Raw genomic sequence first — 27757 nt, forward strand, 5'->3', positions numbered from 1 at the left:
CCGTAGTGGAGGGCTACGGAGTAATTTAATTCGACCACCTGGGGATCTTTAACGTGCGTTGACATCGATGGCAGTTCCTGGCCCTACGGGGCTGGGATGGTAGGTCATTGCCGCTTGCGGCGGGGGCTAGCCAGCTATCAATTTTTATCTTGTTGTAGGCCGTCATTGCACCCACCACTGCTGCTGTGGTGGACGACGGCTGTTGTTGCGGCGCGCGTCTTTCTCTCCCTTTTCCTTTTCTTCTCTATTTTCTCTTCTGTCCGCACTAGGTTCGAACCCGGGTACTCCGGCACAGTAGTCGGTAAGACGCCCGACTACTGTGCCGGAGTACGCGGGTTCGAACCCGACCTCGGCGGCTGCGTTTCGATGGAGGCGAAACGAAGAGGCGTCCGTGTGCTGTGCGATGTCAGCGCACGTTAAAGATCCCCAGGTGGTCTAAATTACTCCGAAGCCCTCCACTACGGCTGCTCTTTCTCACTTTCCACTTTCACTCCCACCTTCCTCCCTTTCCTTACGGTGCGGTTGAGGTGTCCACAGAAAACAAGTGAGACAGTTACCGCGCCTTTCCCTTCCTATAAATAAATCAGTTTTATAAATAAATCGGGCAGTGGACGTGGCTCAGCTACAGAGCCAGTAGCAGGCCCGTGCATTTTCTTTTCCTTCTTTTTACAGCCACAACAACAACAACAACGCGCGCTGACATCGCACAGCACACGGACGCCTCTTCTTTTCACCTCCATCGAAACGCAGCCGCCCAGGTCCGGTTCGAACAGTAGTCGGGCGCAGGAGGCGTTAGTACCGCAGAGAGAGAGAGAGAGAAACAACTTTATTTGCCCTAGATGTGAATTAGGGCAGGTGGGTCCTGTGTGGCCCCCAGGTGGGAGCTACATCCTGGGCCTACGAAATAAATGCAAGTTGTGTGTTCTTGTCGGCCTTAGTTGGTGCCAGCTTTCCGCAGAGGGAACTGGCAGGAGGGCCCTTGGGGGCAGGTTATTTTCGCATCCGGAGAGGATGTGCGCCTGAGTGGCCGGTTGTCCGTTGTTGCAATTTTGGATATAAGCCGCCGTGGTCGGGTTCGAACCCGGGAACTCCGGCACAAGACGCCCGACTACTGTGCCGGAGTTCCCGGGTTCGAACCCGACCACGGCGGCTGCGTTTCGATGGAGGCGAAACGAAGAGGCGTCGTGTGCTGTGCGATGTCAGCGCACGTTAAAGATCCCCAGGTGGTCGAAATTACTCCGTAGCCCTCCACTACGGCTCCTCTTTCTCTCTTTCCACTTTCATTCCCACCTTCCTCCCTTCCCTTACGGCGCGGTTCGGGTGTCCACAGAGCAAGTGTGACAGTTACTGCGCCTTTCCCTTCCTGTGAACCAATTTAACTTTATTTATTTATATGCGGGGTCGTATTCCTCGTTGGAGGATAGCCGATTGTCGCGAAGAGAGATGGACAGCCTTGGGAAGGAGCAGCAGTTTACGTTAGGTAGCGAAACACTGGAAGTAGTAGGCGAACATGTATACCTAGGACAGGTAGTAACCGCAGATCCGGACCATGAGAAGGAAATAACAAGAAGAATAAGATTGGGATGGAGCGCATTTGGCAAGCACTCGCAGATTATGACTAGCAGCTTACCAGTATCGCTCAAGAGGAAAGTACACAACAGTTGCATCTCACCTGTACTCACCTATGGGGCTGAAACGTGGAGGCTAACCAAGCGAGTTCTACTTAAGTTGAGGACAACCCAGAGGGCTATTGAATGAAAAAGTGGTAGGGGTAACATTAAGGAAGAGATAGGAAGCGTGCAGAGTGGGTCAGAGAAATAACTCAAGTTACTGACATTCTAGTCGAAATTAAGAAGAAAAAATGGGCATGGGAAGGACATGTAGTGCGAAAGGAGGATAACCGATGGTCGCTTAGGGTAACAAACTGGATTCCAAGGGAAGGAAAGCGTATCAGGGGGCGGAAGAAAGTTAGGTGGGCGTATGAGGTTAAGAAGTTCGCGGGGGTCAAGTGGATGCAGCGAGCACAGAACCAGGTTAATTGGAGAAATATGGGAGAGGCGTTCGCCCTGCAGTGGGTATAGTCAGGCTGATGATGATGATGATGATGATTCCCCGTTAGTAATTAGTGATAGCCTGGAGTGACTAAGAACTGAGGAGTAATTTCGACCCCAGGAGGTCTAAATTACTCCGTAGCCCCTCACTACGGCTCCCCTTTCTCTCCTTCCTCTTTCACTCCCACCTTCATCCCTTCCCTTACGGCGCGGTTCAGGTGTCCACAGAGCAAGTGTGACAGATACTGCGCCTTTCCCTTCCTGTGAACCAACCAACCAACCAACCAACCAACCAACCAACCAACCAACCAACCAACCAACCAACCAACTAATCTAAGGAGCAGGGTGGCTTGTGCTCGGTGGAGGTCGGGGTGGGGAGGCGGGAAAGGGCGTTGCGTCTCTTTGTGAAAACAAATTTCGGCGAAAGTCGGGGGGTTTTCAGCGAGTGCGTCTGGATGCGCAAAAACCGACCGCCCGGATAGTTAATCCTCGAGCAAGTTGGTCGGCCCCATCGTTTCCACAGTTGCCCGCGTGGGCGGGTACCCAGACTAGGTTAATTTTGTGGTCAGGAGTGCAGCCGCGCAGGATGCGTGCAGCAGGAAGGCAGATGTAGCCTGCCCAGAAATTTAGAATTGCTTTTTTTGAGTCACTCAGGGCTGTACGCGTGCACAGGTCAGCGATGGCCAGCGCTATCGCTGTTTCTTCCGCTGCGGTGGGGGAGGAGGCGCGCACCGTGGCGGCGGAGATAAGAATAGATTGTGGTGTGGTAGCACAGGTCACATAGGTCGTTGCATCGTGCCTTGCCGCGTACACATGTGTTGCGTGTTCGTCGGTATGGTAGGTGTCATCGAGGGCTCTGGCTTTGTGCTGACGGCGCGCGTCATGTCGGCCAGGGAGCATGTGTTTTGGTAGCGATTTGACAACGATGCGGCTGTGTACACATGTCGGAAGGGGGGCTGTGCGATGGGGATCGCCTATTGGGTTGACGTTTAAGCGGCCAAGGATGAGACGGCCGTGATTTGTCCTAGAGAGACGATGAATTTGGGCTGTCTGGTGTGCCTCTATGAGTTCGGAAAGAGTGTTGTGAATGCCCAGTTGGAGAAGGTGTCGTGTGCTAGCGTATTGTGGCAACCCTAGGGCAGCCTTGTACACCGAGCGGATGATGCTGTTAACTGCCTCCTCATCTTTTCGGCGAAGGTGATAGTAGGGATAGGAGTATGCTGTCCTGCTAACGAAGAATGCCTGTGTTAGCCGGCAGAGGTCATCCTCCATCATGCCTCTACGACGTGTGGAGATGCGGCGGTTAAGGCCGGGTACTCCGGCACAATAGCCGGGCATGTTAACCATTGCACCACCCGGCAGGGCATTCGTGCATGGCCGTTTTCACATCTCACCAGATTCGAATTCTAGCAGCGGTGCCCGCATTTTGAGCGGTGAAATGCAATGCGTGCATGGCTGTTTTCGCATTGCACCGTTCAAAAATGCGGGCACCGCTACTAAAATTCGAATCTGATGCCTCAGACTTATTTGTCAAACGTTATTGCCACAAAGCCACCGCCGCGTACGCAGTCTGAACAAAATCTGAAGATTTTTTTGGTGTTCCATATTGGATTGTGTGGCCTAAGCGTTGACGCGCTTCCCTTTCGTTCCTCAAATCTTACCTAGAATTCAACTCTCTATGGCCGCTATTCTAACTGCTTTGATATTTTAATCTATTTACCAAGTTTAGTTCTTCCTATCCGGATGGCCTGCTACCGCTACAAAGACAGTTGTATAAGAAGTAGTCTGTGCGTTTGCAACCTCTCGTTTCCGTTCCCTTACTACCACCTACGCCAGAAGGATGTGGAAGCAGTGGACAGCGTGATCCGTTCCGCGTATAAGGCAGCGCTAGGACTGCCCCACTATGTTATAGAGACCCGGGTGCAGCAGTCACTGTGTACTAGCACTCTTGCAGAACTCATCGAAGTACATAAAATCGCCCCAATTCACCGCCTCTCACGCGCCAGGTATGGTCGCCCTATACTTGACCACCTACACGTAACGCCTATCGGGGATGCATATCACGCAGCTTCCCTTCCTATAGGGGTCTACAGCCGTCTCACGGTTAAAACCATTCCTAAGAATATGCTGGCTGGGCTGCACGACGCACGCCGTCGAATCAAGGCCGAGGCACTTGACACCACTTATCTATGTCGCATATGCGTAGCCACGCCACACTCCACACTTGTTACTGCTGCCACGGTTAACGCTCCCTCTCCCACCGCGGCGGAGGAAACTGCGATCACGTTGACCATCGCCGACCCACGTACGCACACAGTCCTTAGTGACTCTAAACGTGCGATTCAAAATTATTCGAAAGGCCTTATCTCCCAACCGCCGCACGCATACTCCGCAGCCGCACTCCAGATCATAAAATCCACTTAGTCTGGGTTCTCGCTCACGCGGGGAACTCTGGGAACGAAAGGGTCGACCAACTAGCCCGAGATCTAACAAACCGAGCGGGCGGCTCCGCGGAATCAGAGGCCTTCGCCGAGGCCTCCTTGACTTTTGCCGAAATCACCAACGTACACAAGACGACGCTTCCTGCCTCCCAATCCTGACCTTGACAGAGTGCAGGCCACCATGCTGCGTAAACTTCAAATAAATTCTATTCTCAGCTATTTGAGATTGGCACTGATTACGGACGGGAAATGCGACCCTATAAGCTCCAATTGCGACTGTGCAGTAATGGCCACATTGGCACACACCCTTTGGATATGTAGGGGAAAACCACCCCCTCGTACTTTACTGCCACCTCCCTCCGAGGAGAGCTGGGACCAACTTCTTACGCGCTCAGACAAGAAGACGCAGCTGGCGCTTGTCTCGTGGGCCCACAGCGTCGCCCCCACCTGGGGGCCACACCAGGCCGACGTGCCTTAATTATTACCCTTTTGGCATTAAACGTTGTTTCTCTCTTTCTCTCGTTTCCGTCATCCTGACGAGCCTAAAAGGGTCGTACATGCTTTATACATTAAAGTTGCATGTTCCCTTAATCCTGTCGTGCCGAAATGTAGGCGATCTATAAACATCTGGCGAATCAAACTCGAGTGTTAGCCTCGCTCCCCGCTCCCGGAATTTTCGGGTGTCTTCATAAAGAATGCACTGGAGCTCGCCGGCGGGGATGTCGTTCGAGTGGCTTTACATAAGCCCTGCCAGCATGCTGAAACGCAGTGTACTCTCAGCCAGTCCTGTACAAGCACTTATGCGCGCAATAATTTAAGGGTGTGATACATGCCCGAATCTTAATTTTATTTTTATTCTTATTCTAGAATACCGACCCTTATTAAAGCCTCTGTAAAAGAGAAGTATTCTTTATGAGAGTAGAAGTACGCAACCACAAAGGATAAAAACCTGCAGAACCGGACATGACCTGCAAATCACAAGCATTGCGATAGTACGTTAGCTAAACCTTTGCCGTACTGGTTCTACTTCGAAATTCAGCCGCTGTCAGCCGTCATGGCTCCGTTAATCCGCGCACAATACCCGTACTAATCTAATCGCTCGTACAGGGCTTCATTATTTATTTCTGGTCGATTGTTTATTTTTTAAGGCTTCGCTCCTTTAATGCGTCTCATATCGAATCCTGTCCCCTTTCTTTGTAGCACATTTTTTGCTTTACCGCCTACATGAGTTCTGATTCGCTGAGGGCCTATTGAACAGTGCTAATGTAATATTGAGTAACTCCGGGCTATTTCAGAGCCTTTGGGTGGGTAGTCTAGTCGCACCACGTTCTTTAGCGTCTCCTCTCTCAGCAGCAACATCGTTTTTGAGAATCTCGAGTGCAGTCATTTCTTAACACCGAAAATATGAAACCAAAGGGGAAGCTCTGTCCATAGCCTTGCGTGGCGCAGCGGTGACACCACAATTACTTGAAAAATACTCGTGCTCCCACCTGTTGAGCAGTTGAAGTCGAGACTGAAATTAAGTCATTTTGTTAGCCTATCAGATGTTTTGAAATATTTATATTGAAGTAACGAACGGGTATAAAAGCGCATGAAATGTCTGTGGCGTCCAAAATGTAATGTTGGTCGTATAAACCATCTCAAAACAAGACCGCGAGAATGGCAAACTTTAAAATCTATTTGGCGGAGAGGTGGACGTTTAGTTCGCAGTATTTTCCCGGCGAATTTAGGAATTCTCAAAGCATTGAATGAATGAATGAATGAATGAATGAATGAATGAATGAATGAATGAATGAGTAAATAAATAAATAAATAAATAAATAAATAAATAAATAAATAAATAAATAAATAAATAAATAAATAAATGAATGAATGAATGAATGAATGAATGAATCTGCATGTCGTTTTATTACTTGGTCGGCAACAGAGAAGAGTGACTTACTTCATGCTTTGGAAGGACGCTACAGCCAGTCTGTAGCATTTTTTCTCGGATTTGTTGTTTTTATTCCCCTCAGTTTATCCACTTCCTGTGCATGCCTAAAGAGGACCCTGTGTATGGGCACCTAGGTGATGTCACCTGAGTTGAAGGAAACAGCACCGCAACGTCAACAGCAGTAACGAGAATCGAAGAGAGCCGAGGCATCGTCAAACTTTAGCTCGCATCCGCATTCCGGGCTATTTTATAGATACGCCTGTGCTGCGCCATGGCGCAGAGGCGCGCATATATTATCGCTGATAATCCCCTATGACGCACTACCCGATCTGGGAGATGTTGTTTGCGCCGCAGGCTACGTACGCAGAGGCAGCGCTACAGGCTACGTTAATCAGTGCAGCCGCGTACAATCAAGGGCGCAGCACCGCTTAGCGTGTATACAGTGTGCGTTAAACATCTAGAGTTATAGACTTCATAAATTACGCCGAGTGAGACGTTGGTCATCCCTTGTCTCACTTTCAATAACAGATGCTACGAAGTAACGGCAAACCGAGGCACGACGACAGAGTATGCGAATCGTTCACATCCGAATCATAACAATGTCGGGCGCAGGAAGACGAAGCTCCCCGAAGCTACAAGGACACCCTGTTTGAACATGATGCGCAGCGAAGCGCACCCGCACAAAGGGAGAACAGAAAATAGTTGAAGGTGGGGTGGAATTCATAGCGCACAAGAATGAGGGCACGACTTCGATCCAACCGCCTCGTCGTCTAGTGAGATATGTTGCCTGTGTAAGCTGCTGGTATGGGGGCTTAACCGCGAGGTTCGACCTTATTAGGGTGACCTTGTCGGCATCAGTCGTGGACACAAACCGACTTCTGTGGCGAACCCTTGCTCAAGTTCGTATCCTGCTTGAAACGCGAGTCTTTGAAAATGAGTTTCAAAGCCGCCCGAACGAATAAGCTGGATTTATGTCCGGCGTATAAGTGTGCTCCGCTGGGTTTCGTGGCCTCTTTGGTAGCTCGGTTCTCGATTTCGGAACTACGCCGAGTCCGCTTCCTACGTATCGTATAGTTTGCTGCTTTGATTCCCCCCCCCCCCCCTCTTTTTTTTTTTTTTTTTGCCTTGTAGTTCTGTGCATGACTCTAAAGTTCCGCGTACGCGTGTGACGTTATCTGAGCATTTGTTGGCTGCGACTTGCGAGAAAAGCTATGACGTTCTCCTCGGGTAATGTAGAGCATGCTTGAATTTTCTGAGAAAAATCCATAAACGTTCGCCTTCTCCTGACGCAAAAAATCAGATGATTGCCATAGTGTTCAATGCTCGACAAACGCCGAGCTCGTTACTTCAAGAAACGGCAACGCTTATTAACGACTCTAAGTTTCAGATTCCATGCAAAACAAAAAGTAATGAATATTAACCTAGGATCGCGCAAGAAGGAGCACTGCGCTTTGAGATGCGCATTTGCATTTCCTCGTAAAGCCGCACAGGCACCCGACGCATGTTTCCCGTCCTTTTGCTGCATAGGTGTGTTTTCCGGGCGCGCGGCCAATCGAATAGTTTGATAATTTTACACGCGCAAGCGGGGCATTGAGCAAGCTGTCAATTCATGTTCGCAAGGCGCGCGCTTACTGGGTCGCGTTATCACCTCAAATCAATTGGCACCGAGAGTGAAATGTGAGCGGAAGCTATCGAACGTGTCCAGCACGTCTACGTTAGCGCTGCAAACGTTCGAAACTTAATGGTTGGCTAGAGCAATTTGAGAAATGAGCAAGTGCTGACTCTCTTGATGATATAGCAGCAAATCACTTTATTAATAGAGCTATATTTCCAGGTCGAGGGAAACAGGAGCTTCATTATTTAAGCTCATTTGCTAAATAAATATATGTCCTCAGATAATACCAGAGATTTCCTTCCGCGGGTATTTTGGCTTGGCTTCATGATTCGAAATGTGGGAAATTGTTGAGGAAGCTCTACTTTACCGCAAAAGAAAAAAAATACAATAAGTGAATTCAGTAGCAACATTTTACATTCAGGTTGTGTACGGTGCTAGTAAAGGTATACTGACTGCTTTAAAAATATCTACTTGTTTTCAGTTACACTCAAAGACCTTCATTTTTGACTTGTCTACCGCTGCAGTCGCTATATTTGTGCCGAAATTGTGAACGCAGTAGTCCCTTTGGTCTAAACGTGTGGATGTCTGAATTTCTGCATACACCAGCTGAAAAACGTAACACGGGCCACGGTGCCGGGCTTTCCACTGGTACTACAAAACAATTTAGATATTTATTCTTCCGAATAGACCAAAAAGCCCTTTTCCTCCCCCTTTCGCTGCAAAAACGCACTCCTGAGTCCTGTGGTTGCTCTCCGGTGTCATTCACACGCCTAATACCGTTCACTTCCTGTGCCGGTAGTCGCGACAACTCTTGTTTAACAGGGGCGTGCTGCAGCCAGCGTGCGATGACTGCAGCAGAGATTCACTGTCCTCGTTTCGATTCAAGGGCGAGAGACGATACGAAGAAAGATCCTGTGTCCCGTACTTCTTGTCCCCGGTATTCAAGAAGCGTTATCGCGCAAGAACGCATATGAAAGATCATATTATCCACTACGAACCTTCTCGCTTGCATCTGTATATATATTTTTAATTATACCAACGTTCTCACTTCCTCGAGCTTCGTGGAAAAATTTGCGAGAAAACGCTATGTTTGCCCCTCACATGGGGCGTATCGCGAAACTTCATGTGAATTGGGAAGGACGGGAAAATCGGAAATCTTAACGCCGCCCTGATTCAATACATGCGACGTGAAATTTATTGGAGCTTTCTCATGGGGGAGCACTTGTGCGCTGCTTGCTTAGAGAGCAGTGCTGGCTATTCATTGCTGCCACATTCTTCGCTATCGTCGTGTAACCGTCTGGACTACGCGTGACCTCGTGCTTTTGCGGTCTTGCCCAGGGCCTGCGTTGAGGCTCGGCCCTCGGCCCGGACGCCCCGAGAGCTGCTCTACGGGGACGACGAGGAGGACTGCTGCGACATCGTCTCCATGCCGTGAGTTGATAGTATACCTATTCTTTTTCTCTCTCCCTCTTTAGCGGTGTTCACTTTAGAGCTTAGCGCGGTCGGCGATTCGCTGTCGTGATCCATTACCGCGCACCGCCAGCGAGCGTACGCTGAATGGTTTTTATGCAGAAGACGGTCACACCGCCCCAACCAGCATGAGGCGCTATCTGGCGCCTTCTCGGAGATCTGCGCATGCGCGGTGGCACCCCAAGAAAGCGGATCACTGTAGCGTGTTGCGGATCGCGTTATAACTATAACGCTTTGCGCTAACGTCTCCGTGTAGATGATTTATTTCGCTCTTGAATTGCATCGCATCGTGTCACCTGTTGAAACCACAGCATCTGATCACTGCAAGCGTTTATTGCGATTCGTTGAAAGCATGCATGTGCGACAACTGTTGCACCACATGTCTTTTAACGGCCATGCGTTAAGAGAAGGATGGTGCTAGCATTTCATTTCGCTCTTCAAGTCAGCCTACATATTCATTCCTTACGTTGCAATAGGACGCGATGCGCCTCTTATCGCGCTCATGCGAACGCGGTTTTCCTACCGCCCGCGCCTTCTGCTCCATCACATCTAATGCATCCGTAATCAGGCCCTCTAACGCATTTAAAAGAGCAACCCAGAGCGGTGGTGCAGATACGGGATCGAATGCGGGATCTAAATGTAAATGCGGGTGCTTTTGGAGGGAAGCGAAATGCGAGGCACCTGTGTGCTGTACGACGTCAGGGCACGTTGAACAACCCCAGGTGACCGAATTTACCGGAGCCTTCCACTACGGCGTCTCCACAGCCTAAGTCGGTTTGCGACGTTAAACCCAATAAGCCAAACCAAACGAGCCTTTAAAAGACCGCCCCGTGACATGCCTGAAAAGCATCGACTGGAAGTGACGCCCGTAGACTGCTAAGGAACAGTGATCCAGCACCTGTGATCTGTTATAGCGTAGCTCTTCGACTAGCAGGAAGCGGCGCAGAATACTTATCGTGTGTTGATAACAGAGAGTGTTCCAGCCACTGGGTATGCACCCATCTTCTGGCTGCTGCAGAACTATTGCCTCAAGAAAGCCTCGTGTCCACTTAAGCGTCCGGAAGTTAGTCGTCAGTAGACTGCATATCTTATAAAGGCCGCTTCCAATTTCGACGTGCTTTGCCGACTAAACAAGGAAGAATGGCTCGGTTTATCTGTGCTGGCAGCTATCCAGATTAACTCCCCTAACGACGACTAGTCTATCCCCTTGCATAATACTTTAACTGGCGTCATTCGTTTCTTGCGCCCCTTGCCTAGGTCTCCATGGCTTTTCTGAAATTTGTTAGCAAACTAGATGCCCATCAATGGCGACCTAGTGTTCCGTTCCGCTTTCCCCGTTTGTCTCTGCGGTTCTGCTATCGTGGTCCAAGCATCGTTCGCGCCGCATATGCACAATTGTTGCCCCCCCCCCCCCCCCCTAGCGGAAAAACCCTATGAGTCCACAATAACCTCATACAAATTCTCATAGTAAACTCATACTAAACTCGTATAAATCTCATATCATCTCATACAGCTCTCATTCAACGTGAGAAATATATGAGATTGTATGACATTGGTATGAGTTTAGTATGAGAATTCTGTATGATGTTATTGTGACTCATTGGATTTTTTCACTAGACCCTTTCTTCCTTCTCAAAGGAAGATTGTGTGGAATTTCTTCTATAATTTTTTCCATACAGTTTTCACTGCAGGCTCAGAACTGCAAATTGAGCCTGGTTTCGACTAGCCACTTAAAGGCGTACGAAAAAAAACTGAGCTCGTCGTTTTATTGTGAGAACTCGAGCATTTTTATAACCTTTTAAAATATTGTCGCGTGTCCTTTTTTTTTTTTTTTTTTTTTCCCCCACTAACCACACAGGGGAAGGCTGGGCAGCCAATGCGTGAAGTGCTTTTTGAGGTGCCCCCTGTCTTCCATCGACGGTGTAATATACGCGGAGTGGTGGTGCGAAAATAGCTCGCTTGCTTCGGGCTTGTTCCGGTGATATGTTCTTTGAATTAAAAACATGTAGCACTTTTATAAAAAAATCATTTCCGTCATATCTAAAGACATTTTTAAAGATTACTTTGGATGCCTTCAAGATTATGTATTTTCTCTGACCAAGCAGGGTGATGGAATTGGTTGTCGTTACAGCAAGCTGCGCATTTTTATGTTGTGCGGGCATAATTTATGACTAGGCTGTAAGCGAAAAAAAAATCTCTTTCTTGAAGCCTTTTTCCGATATATTGGACAATGATTTTGAGGCAGGCTTGAACATATGTATGTCCACTTAGAAAACACTATTTGGTTCTAATCCCGGCCTCGGCGGCAGCTTTTCGATGGAAGCGAAAAGCAAGGCGCCCGTGTGCTGTGCGATGTCAGTGCACGTTAAAGAACCCCAGGTAGTCTAAATTTCCGGAGTCCTCCACTACGGCGTCTCTAATAGCCTGAGTTGCTTTGGGACGTTAAACCCCACTAAACTAAACTAAACTAAACTAAACTAAACTATTTGGTTCTTGACTCTCGCTCGGTTACTCCGGCAGTTGTACCAGCGGCGACGCGCCCCAACCGCCAAACAAGCGCATCAGAGCTACGCTTTAAAAAGGAAAAAAAAAAAATGAAATCAAACTTTTTTGCAACAATCTTAAGTGCATATTTTTTCTTCTATTTTTTTTTTTTTAAGTTGAAGTTGAAAGCTTATTTTCGAATAAAAAAACAACGTACAAGAATATACAGCGAGAAGGGGTTTCTGCGATAATTAGCGACATGATAGGCGTGGTTTTACCAAACTTAGATCGGTTCTTGGGTACCCCTTCTATGACATAGGTTACGTTAACGCGTTTTTCTAGCAAAATCCACTCGAAAAGCCACATTGATCCACAACGCGCAGCATTCCACGACAGCGCGAGGCAGGCAGAGGGCTGAATGATTCGCCTGTATGCTTTTTTTTTTTTTTTTTTTTTGCGTAGAAACAGAACTCGTTTGCTCTCAGGAGCTTATTACTGCCTCGCTGTTATAACCACCCACTTACCCGATGGCTTTCGTAAGCTGACTCGCTCTGAGAGAAGCTGGTTGTAACAACCATGCATAAGCAGCTTATATAAATTCGGCGAAATAGTTCCAAATCGGCTGGCACTCCGATTTAGTCGCTTACTTTTTAAAGGAGTGACGAGAATTATGAATTGGAGACTGCGAAAGGATGAATCTTTTGGCCGGCACCGTTTTCTGGATGGACGCAATAGCATTGCAGATGTTTCGAGCCGATTATCCCTCGAGTTATGATGACGGCAATGGTCTCGTACCGGCGACGTTCGATTTATTTGTTTTGTGAAGTGCTGCAAACCAAATGAGCGAAGTGTAACGTCTCTAGGGACGGACCATCGCAACAGGAAAACTCCGCGCCCGCAGGCCGCGTGATGCAACGTCGGTGCTCGGCGAATGGACTGTTAGGCTGGAGAGAAGAGACTTCAATTAGCGCTGCCTAATGCGTATTTCGTAATCTGTTATAGATCGGGAGAAAGCTTTCTTCTGAAGTGTTTGGTCGCCTGCGCGGATATCGGTCGGTAGAGGCTAAATTCATTTCCAGCCTTCGTTCTTGCGTTGCTGTGGTCTCCTAATCGAGGGGGAAAAAAGAAGTGAAAGGTCGTATTTCTAAAATTGATGACCGGCGTCTCAACAGGGTCGACATATGTTGCGTTATGTCGTGTCGTTGTTCATAACTCTGTTCTCAACTGCTGTTTGAAACTGGTATAGAGGCGCAAAAAAGAGAGCTCGAAAAGCAAAAAAACGACAGCACAAGTGCTTCTTCTTCCACTTTACCCAGGTACAAGGCTGGTCAAAGTTCCCACAGCCACATGCCACTCATCAACTTAGCCACTGTGTGGTATATTCAGGAAGGCTGGCCCGACTATAGGGCTCTAATGTATGGCCCGAGAACTTTTGATAAACCCTTTACACAAAAAGGGAGTTTTCGATGGCTTGGTGACTTGCAGCTTCACCGCTCGTATTCTTTTTCTTTTTTTATGTGACTGCTCACGCAGGTGGCGCTTTGAAAGCTTAAGACTTTCCGCTTGTTCAAATCTTATTTGTTTGCTTATTTCTTGTTTGTAATTTGATTTTCTGCAGGAGCACAAAAGAAGACCAGCAAGTTTGGGTCAGCGCTCAACTATAGCCATATTGCTTTTATTAGGGGAAAATTCTCGAATGGCGCGGGCACGCCCGCTTTTCACTCATGTTTTTCTCAGTTGCGCTCAGTGGTTATGACGCCGCGTCCTTGTGCGCCGCATTGCCATCATCATCATCAGCAGCAGCCACGTAATTGCGATAGCGTTCAATGCGGGACAATTACTATCACGTTTATATCAAATCTTATCCTCGCAAAGTTCCTCAACTCACCTTTCGAGCGGTCTGGAAACTTGAGCTGATATTTTTCGGGATGAATCAAGAATTAAATAGCGTGAATAGTTAAATAAAAGCAATGGGTATCTTCCAACTCCAGATGTGGATGTTCACTGCTTTCCTTTAATTTCTTTTTTTTTTTCATCGAATAGAGGCGGGTAAAATTACCTACCGCTGCAAATTACTGATAAAGGGGACGTATGATACGAAACAAGGCGGACTCGGCCAAATTTATATCCGCCGTTTAACAATCTGCTTTTATCATTGACATCTGACTTCCCTGAAAGAGCACCATTACAAAAAAGAAGCTACGAAGAGATAACAACTTTTAGAGGGTGTTTCAGCGGGCTTACAGTCTTCGTTAGAGCTACACGCAGCTGAAACCTGGATTGGTCTTCGACAGCTCGAATGAATTTTTCTTACTGCACTTTCCTTCAGAAAGGATTAAGTTTGCTGCTTTCGTCGGGCTCTCACAACACAGACTGTTATTTCATAGTCAGCAACTCGGGAAAATCGTGGTCTGAAAATTAGCCATACACCAAGCCCTAAAAGCGTAAGGCAGTCATGGATCGATTGCAGCACCAGCTGCTGTTATTTATCAGCTTTTGCGGCACCGAGAGATAATTAGCTTACCGCACTACAATGCTTCAAAGGGAAGCCATAGGGGTCTTGCTTGAGAGTGTGACAATTATTTTTCATCATGCAATCACGCGCAATAACTTTGCGTAATAAAACAGTGTGCCTCTGTCGTCGTGTGGGCATGATTGAATCTGAGATGTTAAAAGGAGGCCGCCGTTCCAGCATATTAGAACGAAGCGTTTGAATAGGGGCCTTTAGATTGATCTCTAAACTTCGAATGTGCCTATACTGCCTATTGTTCCCCTGAAAGCAATCAGTCGCACTTGTTGATAGCGTTCTGTAAATAAATCCTGAACAAACCTGAATATTGAAGTAATTGGGGTAAAGAGAGCCTTGTGACCTCTTTCTATATATTCGTTCACAAAGCAACGCTATATCGCGTACTCGGCCTCGGCGCGCAATAACTCTCTCTCCCCCCCCTCTCTCCTATCGCCTATATGTGTCTTTCTTTGCAAGCATTGTACTGACTCTGGATGACGACAGGCCACACGACGTGAAGCGTAGGCGGGATTATTCGCGTTTCAGTTTATCTTTCGCAGTGCACCTGCTGCACACAATCTGCAGGCGTTTCTGGCGTAGCTGTTATATTTATGAACCCGAAAAGACTGCTCTTTCTTCAGAAATAAGATGTCGCCAACCAGATTTCTCTTACGCACCGCGAGCTGTATGATGTATGGTGATGCAAACAGCAGAGTTTAGACGTTAAATCTCCCGTTCAGCCCGGGTCCCTTTCACGAAGCATGAGGGATAAACGAGGGTGAAAGCTCCCAACCATTTGAGCCTGTTTAAAAAACAAGTCCGGATATCTGCGCCAAGCCATTTCTTATTCGCGATCATCCGCTCCTTGTGCTCTTTGTGGTTATTTCATGCTCTCCGCGGGCGGCTTTGTCCGCTGGTGCGCTATCGTTCGCATATGTAACGGACTGGAAGAGAGCAGTAAGCATCGAAGAGTACAAAAATCTTACAGCGCGCAGTGTTTGCAGAGGAGATGCTCGTGCCACCAGTGGTGCAGGGGCTGGTTAAGTAGTGCACCCGGTTTTTGGTCTTCCTGGTTGGTTCACGAAAGATTCCCAAACGAGCGCACTTGAGCGTAAACAGAATATGTGTACACGACCCTTTTAACGAAAACATTGATTTCCTTCTCAAGTTCCTTGAAGAAACCAGCATTTTAAATAAATTCTAGGTATCGGACTATACCTCCGTAACAGCACATTTTAGCCTTACGTTTGAAGCATCATTGCCTTGGTGTCTTTTGCTGATAAAGTAAGAAGGGTTAAGTGCAGGTTAAGTAAAGGGTTATGGTTTGCCGATACATCTTTCTTACTTCGTCTTTCTTTTTTTTTTTTTCGTTTCTTAGTACATTGGTTCTGTAGACAGTGCACGTGCCTGATAATGTCCGACGCTTTTTGAGGGGTTGTGCAATGGCCTGTGCTTCTGCCTCTAGGAGTAGAACATTTCGTCACACACTTAGAGTACTGTATACCTCTATGCTATCCTGTCTGTTCTCTGCGGTATGTTCCCTTCGTTCTGTTTTTGTTTTATTTTTCTCTCTTTCTCGTTTCTTCTCTTGTAGTCTAGTTTCGTAGGCCGTTAACATTGCGTCACGGTGACATCGAGCTCTCTCTTTAAGCCTGTGCTAGTGAGACCTTTTCATAAGCCTTCGCGATTGCGCAGATACCTTCAAAGAAATCTTGCACTCTTCAGTATGAACGAGGAGCTCGTCTCGCGCAGTAGTCTTGCTGTGTTCTTTCATGTCGTGCGTTGCGAAGCTCGTTTACTCAGCTGTATAGGCAAGATACCCTCTTCTGAACTCTGAACTGGGCCGCGTTATTCTTCGCTATCTATAGAATAATGAGCGCTTCAAGCATCTCTCCTCTTCAACACGTGCCTCCTGCGCAGTAAACGCGTGGCACTGCTCTGACAGTAAAGCGTACACTTAACCAACGCGATTTCACGACGCTTTCAACCGGCCATGCACTTTCTCCTGCCTCAGCGTACAGTTTCTTAACCCGTGCCGAAAGTCGCGGATTCGTGTCCCAACTGTAGCAAGCCCATTCCGATTAAGGGAATGCAGGAACAGCCGTGAGCGTGCGGCCTGATTGCACGTTAAGGAACACCAGGTGGCGGAAATCGTGTTGTCAGAAATTCATCTCATGTTGGTGGGGGTCTTTTTCTGTAATGTCCGAAAGTCTGGTAACCTCTCTCATTTCCGCTTCAGCCACTGTACACGTTCGCTAAAAAAGTGTCGAGGCTTTTTGCCACTACTTTTTACCATGATTTCTCCGCCTTGGGCTGGACGGGCGATCTCCCGAGTCCAAGTCCAGTTGGCGCTGGACTTTAGGAGCCAAATCGCCATTGTTCCGCCATCGGCTTCACTCTCGCAAGCCTTGCGAGATGAACGAATTAGATAACGGCTTCGATGCGGTTGCAAAGTTAGCTGTTTCAAACGAGCTGTACGTAATTTGTCTGCACGGATATCTGCGCCTATCTCGCACAGTCGGATTGAGATTTAAAGGTAATCGTTGCGGTTTCCAGCTAACAGGACCAAGAAATGCTTCTAGATATACCCTTCAATACAAAAGAGATGGCACAAGATAAAGAAACGAAGCGCGCGCGTTTTCCTTCAGCCTTCTTGGAAAAACTGGGTGAGTTAAAGCAGTCGCGTTTGGGCAGCTTATAAAGACTCGAAGTGATTGCATGCATTCGACATGTGCGTCGCAAGAAAGGAGTCGGCAAAACTTGGCCGCCGTTCTATCAGCGCTGCCCTTCGGTGCGAATGCGTCAACTACCCGCGCTGCCGCCGGCGCTTTCTGACAATTGCATTCTGGAGACGCGCCTGCAGTTGGAACAAGCGCAACTGGGGTCCAAAGGCTCGTTATTATAACGCTCCAAATGCAACGCATGCATCTGCATACTAATGCGCCGCTAGAAGTCGAGCGGACGAGGCGAGACTTAACGAGACTATAACCAGCCGCAACTAGTAGCCGCGTTTACCATCGCGCAACATGTCGTGTGAAACTGCGTAGCGTCCCTGGCGTGTTGTTGTGTGTACACAAAGGAAGGAAGGAAGGGGCTGCCCGTTCTTTGAGTTTGTTTTGTCACACTGGTCATTTCCATGAGCCGTCTTATGTGGCTACTTTGTTTACTTGTTTATCCGCCTGTACACCGAACTCACGTTACCAAAACTGACCACTAAATACGAAGTGCGCAGCGCATTTTCTTGAACCGGATGCTGCAGAACCCCGAGGTTCGTTGCAGTCCTTTCGGTCTCAGTTTTTCCAAGCACCCAAGTTCATATATGCATCAATTTTAAAATGTGTCACTTACCTACTTTGTATATTATATGGCCAGTCTGTACCAGTTAACTGCTAGCGGAGGCTTTGGCGTTCGTCAGTTGGTTCTAAGGCCGCGGGTTTGATCGCGGCTCGAGTGACCGCATTTCAGCGGAAATAAGATAAAAAACCATTCCTACGCTGGGCGATGTCGGAAGCCTTTAAAAGAACACCGTTGGTCTAAATTAATCGACGAGCTTTCCACTAGCTACGGCTATCCTCATAACCTGTTTCGCTTAGAAACGTTAAGCCCCACTGTTTACAATTGTAATTCATTAGACGCCGTTTCATTGCACATCCAGCCATTATTAACTGATTTTGAACATTTTTTGAGCTGCCGTATGCGTCTCCATCTTCTTTTTTGGATGTGTGTCGAGCTAGAGGAGGCATGAAAGCCAACACACACGAAGATGGCTCCTCGGCACCTTTCGGAAGTTATTTCGATTCCACCAGGCTGAAAAGGAAAGATTGATCACTCTTGTTGTGTGTTGTGCTGTGGCATCGCGGTGTGGTGCGGTTGCGTGGGATTTAACGTACTACATCTTAAAGCTGCAGGTTATGGTACACTAAAGAGTTTTGTAAATGGCGCCGCACTGATTTCGACAATACTGATCATCAACGTGGACCGACTTCGCGCTGCTTTGGCACCTCGCTAGCACTGCAGCACAGCTGGCGCGGCCGAGGTTCTGTCCACTTGTAAAAAGTTTTAGGTTGTGAGCCACCACGGCGGGTTGACCGCCAAATGTGCGCGAAACGGTATTCACAGGTGCCTTTGGAGTTCAGGTGCCAGAAAACGAGAGCGTGTGAAAGCGACTTTCTCAACACCTGCAGTGTCAAAGAACGTGCACAGTGCTCGCGATGCAGCTCGCATAATTGCGCTGAAACACTGTTATAGTCAAATGTGTCATTTTCAAACAGCTAGGTCAGAAAGGAAAGCCTGTGAGGAAACAATGGTAACGCGCTGCCCGCGCAGAAAATTCCTGCTTGTTTTGTTTTTTAAATCATTTTCGTAACTTATGTAATCCGAGATTTGCGAATTCACGCCAAACCGTTTGCGAGGTCCTGATTCATGCTCATACGCGCGAGTAACGATATTCTTTGGCCTCGGACGGTATTCGTTGCCTGTAAGACGCAATCTACCGTTCCATACTCACCGTTCTTTACGCGGAGGAAACGCTGCTCAAGTTTCCGGTCGTCTACGTCCACTTTCATTGCCACAGAAAAAAAAAAAAAGCGGTAGGCTGATGTGTTGAAAAAAAGTGTGTTGAAGTTTTGTTTTCATAAGAGAGCATTTTTAAATGGCAAAATATGCTCAGTGGCGTTGTAGGCGAAATTGCGTTGAGACGCATGTCGAATTTTCGTATCTAATGATTGGAACCTTTCCGAGGCGATTTCCTTGCTGCCTAAAGTGACGATTTGATAGCGTTGATTGATTATCTTAGCTGATTGATTGATTATCTTAGCTACCAGAATTTATGCTTAGATACACCAGGAGACTTTCTATAGAATAAGTCCATAGCGAAATACGTATAGGGTAGCAGTTCCAACTATAATGCTGATGGAGAGGATGTCACCTCCAGCGTATTTACAGGCGATTTCTCATCTGCTGTCTGGACAGCGACGCTCAGGTTAAAAAAAAAAGGGGGGGGGGGGGGGGGAGAAGAAGGGGAGTTACTAAGGGCAGTATATATTTGCAGGTTCAAAGGTTTCCAAAGGCCATGGTATGGCTACAAATGCATAACACTCAGCAGCACGTTCGCAAGTGGTACGTGCCATTATGACAGTTCAGTATTATACATAATAGGAAGCAAGAGACAACCCGTCACTGTGTTCTAGCAAGCGAGTGCTGCTACGTAGTACAACTAATGTACAGGAGATACTGACTTGACGCTTTGATAGCGTATTGGGGAATTTCTCGTCGTCAAAGAAATGCTACCACAGATTATGTATTTTCGCTTTCTAACTTCGCGGACATGATCACTGCAAATGCCTGGCTGCGGTATTATTGGAGCAGTCGTGTGGCCGGAGTGTCAACAAAAATGCGACGTCACTCTCTCGTACTGTTCTTTTCTCGCGAAAGGTCTTTGTTTCCGAAACGGAGACTCGACCAGGAAAAGGGCGCCTCCATAGTTTTCAGACCGAAGCAAATCTTGCAAAAAAAAGAGGGCAGCTGCCATAACGCTCGATAGTGTAATTCCACAGGACCTGCGCAGAACACTGGCCAGCCGTATTTAATAAACGACAGTACTGCCAGATATTATTTTGCCGGCATTTATTTGCATAAAATGCAAGATATATCTTTTTATTAACGAGGGTAGCAATTTCTTCACAAGTTTCCGCGTGATGAGAGGCCCGGCTTCGTCCAAGTAAAGTGAATCACTGCGCTAAGCAGAAATTTATTAATAAATTCTCTTTTAGGTCGCCTTTTCGCGACAAACCTAAAAGAAATGCATTCCATGGCGGCAAACGACCTGAAAGTTTCCAGCCCCGAGAATGGGAACAAAGAGTTCTAAGTGTGGATCGTGGTCTCTTTTTTTTTTTTCATGAGACAAAAATTTCTGTTCAGAAAATGTTAATAATGTGCTACCTATTTTCTTGATGCGTAGAAGTTTTACAACTGTGTATGTCCGATCTCGCCTATTTTTTTTTTTTTTTTCATGACCCTAGTTTCGCTCGCTGCCGCAGCGGAGAGCCAAGTTATCCAGTTATTTAAAACATTTTGCTGTCATCTGAAGCTGACGCTCGCGGCTTATCGAAAGCCGCCCCTTTTCAGTCAATAACCGACCATTTTTCAACACACCTACCTCGTTCTACTTACCGCTGTATGACTGTTGTGTAGCTGGCTACGACTTTCGTGCTCTTTACCAAATCTATACGCAATTGCACACGCTAATGGCGATGGCAAATAAACATATGTGGCCGCCTTGGGTAGCGCCTGCCAAGCACCGAGACCCAAAATACGTTTGCGCGGCTTACAGGCTTGTTTCTTCCTGTGCTTTTCCTGTCTGCGTCTCATCTTGTCGTAGTAGCCTTTCTTGATAAACACCATTACGACAGCTGCAGCTAGAAAAGATAATTTCAATAGATATCGAATTTTAACCGACTCATATGCAGCGATTGGACACCGGGACACACTGGCACAAACGGGGGAAACGTAGCCGCGCTAGCGGCCGCCGCGCAAGCGGGTGGGCTTGCTGAAACGTACAATAGGGAACCCAAGCTCAAGTTTCGCCGCGCGACGGCAGCGCCGCATTCCTGGCGTGGTGGCGAAATGTGAAACGATGGGGCTTCGCCGGAGCAGACGCTCCGCTAGATTCCTGTGCACGCGCGGCGATGGCGTTGCGCCTGGCGGTTATTTGGCGATACAAAAACGCATCCGCTGATGCGGAACGGATGTACTAAGTAGCATTGTGCCATGGGAAGCCACAATAGTAGGCGAAGCACCAAAATTCGAGGCTCGCGTGTGAAACTTTGCAGATTTCTTTGGAAGCGTGTCCGCAAGACCTGTTTTCCAACCCCATGACAGCGTTCTGAGAAGTCTCGCGTTCTTTGTGGAAACGAAAAGAGCCAATTTCCCCTTTCTTCGTAAACTCAGAAATGTTGACAGTTGACAAAGACGGCTTGGAGAGCCATCAAAAAAGTACAGTGGTTAAACACCATGCATAAAAAGTGAAGAGGATGGAAGATTATCCTGCTCGTCGCTCCCCGCGTGTCTAGTTTTGCCGATTTTTTGTGCTCTCTCCCTGCTTTGTGAGTGCTCTGAAAGCAACCAAATCAACAGATGTGACTTCCGCAATCGAGACTGATGTGTGAATGTACCCTAAGTGTCCACAGCTGCCAGAAGATATCTAGGAACGAGGCCTTTTTTTTTTCGGGGGTGGGGGCGGCGTTGGAAAACATGCCTTGCTGAGACGCTTTTACAGATTTCCGCAAATTGGCCAATACGTGAACCAATAATAATAATAATAATAATAATAATAATAATAATAATAATAATAATAATAATAATAATAATAATAATTATTATTATTATTATTATTATTATTATTATTATTATTATTATTATTATTATTATTATTATTATTATTGGTTCACGTATTGGCCAATTTGCGGAAATCTGTAATTTGCGGAAATTCGGGATGTTGCCGACAGTTTTGCACAACATTTTTCCTCCGTTTACAAACATCCACATTGTGATTCCGTTTGCCTCCCTTCTGGTGCACTATCTAATTCCATTCTCTTTGACGAGGAGTTGATAACTGAGAGTCTTAAGCGTCTGAGACCATCTTTGTCTCCTGGACCTGATGGTATTCCAGCTGCCATAATAAAAGCCTTCAGTTATATCTTCGTACCAGTACTGACTGCCATATATAATAACTGTTTAAAAAATGCTGCCTTTCCTCGCGTGTGGAAAATGGCACGCGTGTTTCCTGTCTTCAAGTCTGGAAACAAATGTGATGTTTCCAATTATCGTCCGATTTCTCTTCTATGTGCAACCTCTAAGCTTTTCGAATTAGCTTTGCACAGCGTACTTTCCTTCCATCTCAAACATATCATAGTACCGAATCAACATGGCTTCATGTCGGGCCGCTCTACTTCTACCAACCTAGTCACGTTTATGACGTATGCCTCTGCAGCAGTCCTTCAGAGGGGTCAGGTTGACACTGTGTACTGTGATATGAGCAAAGCTTTCGACGTTGTTACTCACTCACTACTTCTTGAAAAACTTCTACTCTCTGGCGTTGAAGTCTCACTCGTAGCCCTCCTACGCAACTATTTCCTTGATCGCTTCTGCTTTGTCAGTGTCAATGGACAGACTTCTTTCGTTTACCCTGCAACGAGTGGAGTTCTTCAAGGTTCAGTACTAGGCCCGCTTCTCTTCTCCGTTTTTATTAATGATGTTTCCTCGGCGATAAAGAACTCCTCGTTTCTTCTTTATGCTGATGACATAAAAATATTCAAGGTAATACATTCTTTTCAAGATTGCGTGTTGTTGCAATCGGACATATCTGCTTTTTCTGATTGGTGTGCGATGAATCGACTTACCCTCAATTCTTCCAAAACTAGGGTTGTGTCCTTTACTCGTAAAACACATAGCTTTCTCTACCATTATTCTGTGAATTCTGTGCTGTTGGATAGGGTTGATGAAATTAATGACCTTGGTGTACTTTTTGACCGCACCCTCAGCTTCTCCTCTCACACTAACCGCATTGCTCAGCGGGCTATGCGCACACTCGGATTCGTTTGCAGACTTTCGAGAGAGTTCCACACTCCACTTCCGTTCCTAAAACTGTACCTGTCCATATGCCTGCCGGTCTTGGAGTATGCGTCGGTTGTTTGGAATGGCACTTGCAAATCGAACTTGGACAAGGTTGACAGAGTACAAAAAAAATTTTTACGAATATTTCATTATCGCTTTCCTTGCGCAACTTCCCCCTCTCGCTCCACCAGGAGCGCCCAACTGAATCTTCCTTCCCTTCACTGCCGTCGTATCAGACTTGATATCATATTTCTGTACAAACTCCTTCATGGCCACATTATGTGCACTCAGCTCTTAGAGTACATCCTACTGCGCGTTCCACGAAAGAGCATGAGGGAATTCAGACCATTTCAGGTTTCTCCTCTTCATTCCCACTCCCCTCTAGACAGGATGCAGTGGTTGTTTAACACTTTTTGTCCTCACCTTGACATCTTCCAAAACTCGCTCTGTTCATTTACATTGGATGTTCGTAGCGTTGTATTCTAAATAGTACTTTATCACTTAAAACTCCCACTTTCTAGCCTTAAATTGTATTTACTTCACTTTTTGCTTTTTCTCCTGTTCAATGCTGTCTGTATCGTGAACTACTTTTTATCCGTTTCTTACTTATATTTCAACTTTAAACTTTATATTCGAATCTTACTGCCCCTTGTTCAATTTTACTTCTTTATTGTATTATTCTGTATTTCTAGCCTGTGTTTTAAGTACCATGCACTTGTTGCGCCTTGAAGGGTTGTTTATTTTATGTATATTTCTATATTACTATAATCAATGTCAGTTATTTGTTGTTGTTTTTTTTTTTCTCTTCTATCTACCGTTCTTTTTTTTTTCTTTATTTCCTGGTGTGCTAAAAAATTCTCTCACTGTGTATATAAGTGATGCTACTCATTGTTTGCTTACTTTCCGTGATACTTTTCGTCTGTTTCATTTCATGTATTATTTTTTTTTTTTTTTTTGTGTTCTCTCTGTGTGTGTAAACATGTTTGTGCTTTTTCTTTTTTGTTTCTTTTTTTTTTTTTATTTGTGCTGCAGCACAAAGACCACATGGTTGTTCCTGCGCACATTAAATAAAGATTGATTGATTGATTGATTGATTGATTATTATTATTATTATTATTATTATTATTATTATTATTATTAACTCTTTTAACTCTTTTTGTCCTCACCTTGACATCTTCCAAAACTCGCTCTGTTCATTTACATTGGATGTTTGTAGCGTTGTATTCTAAATAGTACTTTATCACATATAACTCCCACTTTCTAGCCTTAAATTGTATTTACTTCACTTTTTGCTTTTTCTCCTGTTCAATGCTGTCTGTATCTTGAACTACTTTTTATCCGTTTCTTGCTTATATTTCAACTTTAAACTTTATATTCGAATCTTACTGTCCCTTGTTCAATTTTACTTCTTTATTGTATTATTCTGTATTTCTAGCCTGTGTTTTAAGTACCATGCACTTGTTGCGCCTGGAATGGTTGTTTATTTTATGTATATTTCTATATTACTATAATCAATGTCAGTCATCTGTTTTTTTTTTTTTCCTCTTCTACCTACCGTTCTTTTTTTTTTTTTTCTTTATTTCCTGGTGTGCTAAAAAATTATCTCACTGTGTATATAAGTGATGATACTCATTGTTTGCTTAATTTCCGTGATACTTTTCGTCTCAGTTTCATTTCATGTATTATTTATTTCTTTTTTTTTGTGTTCTCTCTGTGTGTGTACACATGTTTGTGCTTTTTCATTTTTTTTTTTGTGCTGCAGCACAAAGACCACATGGTTGTTCCTGCGCACATTAAATAAAGATTGATTGATTGATTGATTGATTGATTGATTGATTATTATTATTATTATTATTATTATTATTATTATTATTATTATTATTATTATTATTATTATTATTATTATTATTATTATTATTATTATTATTAAAGAAGATATGTCGGAAGTGCAGTACAAAAGTGATCCTAGCTATGGCTCGACTAACACTACTCGCACGGAGCACCCCATTCGCGTCACAGGGTTCGTAAGTGCAAACCAAATATTATAAATGAAGCGTAACCATTTAATAAGAACCGAAATAAAACACTGTGTAGTACAAGCTTGGATTTCACCTGCCTTCCGAGACAGCGAGCCGGTTATATCGCGTGTAGCGCACGGTGCACGCATGTGCTTATGAGATTGCTAGCGTTCTTGTCTTTGAAGAAACACCTCCTTCGGACTATATACTTAATCTTCTACTGCGAAATTTCCTTCGGTAACGTCGTAATAATAAAAAAAAAAACAAATCCGTATATAGATCGCATGCTACAGGCCAAAACGATGGTCAACGAGCGGGCCACTTTATTCCACAGTACGGATGATACTTTAGCAGTTTTTAAATATATTATGTACGCATGTGCTTATGAGATTGCTAGCGTTCTTGTCTTTGAAGAAACACCTCCTTCGGACTATATACTTAATCTTCTACTGCGAAATTTCCTTCGGTAACGTCGTAATAATAAAAAAAAAAAAAAACAAATCCGTATATAGATCGCATGCTACAGGCCAAAACGATGGTCAACGAGCGGGCCACTTTATTCCACAGTACGGATGATACTTTAGCAGTTTTTAAAGATATTATGTACGACAATATAATTAAATAGCGAACTTACCTCGAGATGCATTTCTACCTTTTTGCTAACGTGGGACGCATTCACAATCAATATTTACTCATCCCCGTCTGTCGTCTGCTCTACAGTGCAGACGTGAATAAAAAGTTTCCCGCTTATAATAAAGTATTCTTCATGGAAGTACGCGTCAGGTTGCCCAATCAAGACGGAATGTGGGTTGCATGTCGCGGTGCACCTGCGGGGGCGCGTCAATGCGCGTGCTCGTGCGAGAGAAAGCGCACGGCGCACGCCGCGAAGGCAGCGAGCGAGCCGGCAGCGTCCAGTGAGTGCCCGCGCGACAAAGCAGCGCGAGACGTCTGCACGTACGCAGAAGGGAGCGAGCGAAAGGAGAAAACTTGCACGGGATGCCTAGGTGGTGCCGCCGCGTTTATCCCCAGTTTCTATTTTTCTGTCAGAGATGGCGCTCCCTGTCAGGAGCAGCAGCGCCGCTCGACGGTGCTTTGGAAGCCTATGCCCCACACCCCAACTCCATGCCTAACCCGATAGACTTAAATCCTTACCAAACAATGATCACTAAAAGCTCCCTTGGCAGATCGATGATGCACTATGTACGCACCAAAATAAAACACGACAGCAAGCTTAGGTTATACGAAGCAACACCAACGCCGGTGTTTGACGACACGAAAGGGCTCACTCGACCACAAAAGATATTTCTCAACAAAGTAATAACAAACGCAGCTTACACACCACATATACTTAAGTGGTTTCTCGGAAGACACGAAACACTCAGACACAACATATACACCCACTGTCAGGAACAGTGTACAGCAAACCTAAAACATCTTATATGACAATGTCCATCGTTTTCACAAGGAAGAAGCAAAATTGCGCATATCCCACACCACGACATGCCCACCCTAGCAGATCAGATTCTATCAAGCACCGCAATAAAACATTCCACTGCTGCATACGGCAGTGAGAGCGGCCTGCTTCGAATAGTGTGCGAGAGGTCGACTAAAAGGGCAACTGTCCAGGGAAGGACCTTTTAGGCGAAGGAGCCAAAATGCTACAGTGACATGCGCGCCACAAAGCAACGAAAATACAAATCAGAGTTCTCTCATGCTCTCCTTCGGGAAACCAGCTTCACCGTTTCCTGCGCTGGCCCGTCGAGCCGCAGCAATGACGTATTTCCCGAAAACGACGTCCATTGGTCCGTCTCGCTGTCTGAGGGTGAAGGATGGGTGTCTACCTCTCGCTGCGCGCTTTTCCTTCGCCACGGCCCGACTGAATCCAGAGGCGCGCGCTCCCTCGCCCGTTTTCTCTCTCTCTTTTTTTTTTTCTTTTCTTTTTCTTTTTTTTTTTTTTTTTTTTTTGCGCAGGCGGAGTGCCACGCCCCACCTCCCGCCAAACGCGGAGGAGGAAGGGGAACTTTTCTTGCGGAGGCTAGACGACCGGGTAGGAGAGTGAAAAACCTTTGCGAGGGTACGGAAGGAGAGAAACACGACAGAATCTGGTGATTGGGGTGGCTGCAACTGTGTTATTAGCTACTCTTTTCAAAAACATTTTGCGGCCTTGCGTTCTAGGGGCGAAGTCTCACAGTCACCGGGGAAGAAAATATTTTCGACCGGAGGATGGACAGTGGGCCTTTAAGCACGAAGATCGGCAGCATAGCAAGCAACGAGCAACCGCTTGAAGAACCGTGAGGACGAAGCTACACTTCCATCCCTTCCAACACCCTAATTACCCAAACAGCGGCCTAGAGCCATCCCATTTTTCAAATAAAGGCTTCATTCATTCATAGCTTTTTTTTTTTTAAGCTACCTTCTGAAGCGAGGACACCGGAGGAATTTTCTTCGGCATAACGTGCATGATGTTCGCCGCCTGGAACAGGCGTTTGCTGAACATATTGTAAGCTGGATGTGTGAAAGTTAGCTGCATATCTTCACTGCCCTTGCGTGCTGATGCCTCACAGTCGCGTGAGGAACATACCTCTGTTCCACCCAGTTGCAATGGCCCGGGTCGTATATGTCA

At 46.2% G+C, this 27757-nt stretch overlaps 1 protein-coding gene across 17 annotated transcripts in view; it reads left to right on the forward strand.

The window, feature by feature from the left end:
* The window catches only part of LOC146193354 (uncharacterized), a 644795-nt gene that overhangs the window by 359593 nt on the left and 257445 nt on the right, over positions 1-27757 (forward strand). For all 17 annotated transcript variants that reach the window (XM_084602711.1, XM_084602708.1, XM_084602710.1 and 14 more), the window contains one exon: positions 9379-9471. In XM_084602711.1, coding sequence (XP_084458837.1) covers positions 9379-9471 — 93 coding nt within the window. The remainder of the gene's footprint in view (positions 1-9378; positions 9472-27757) is intronic.

Source organism: Amblyomma maculatum, chromosome 4, assembly GCF_055883805.1.
Source record: "Amblyomma maculatum isolate TAMU_Amacu chromosome 4, ASM5588380v1, whole genome shotgun sequence".
NCBI classification, from domain to species: Eukaryota; Metazoa; Arthropoda; class Arachnida; order Ixodida; family Ixodidae; genus Amblyomma; species Amblyomma maculatum.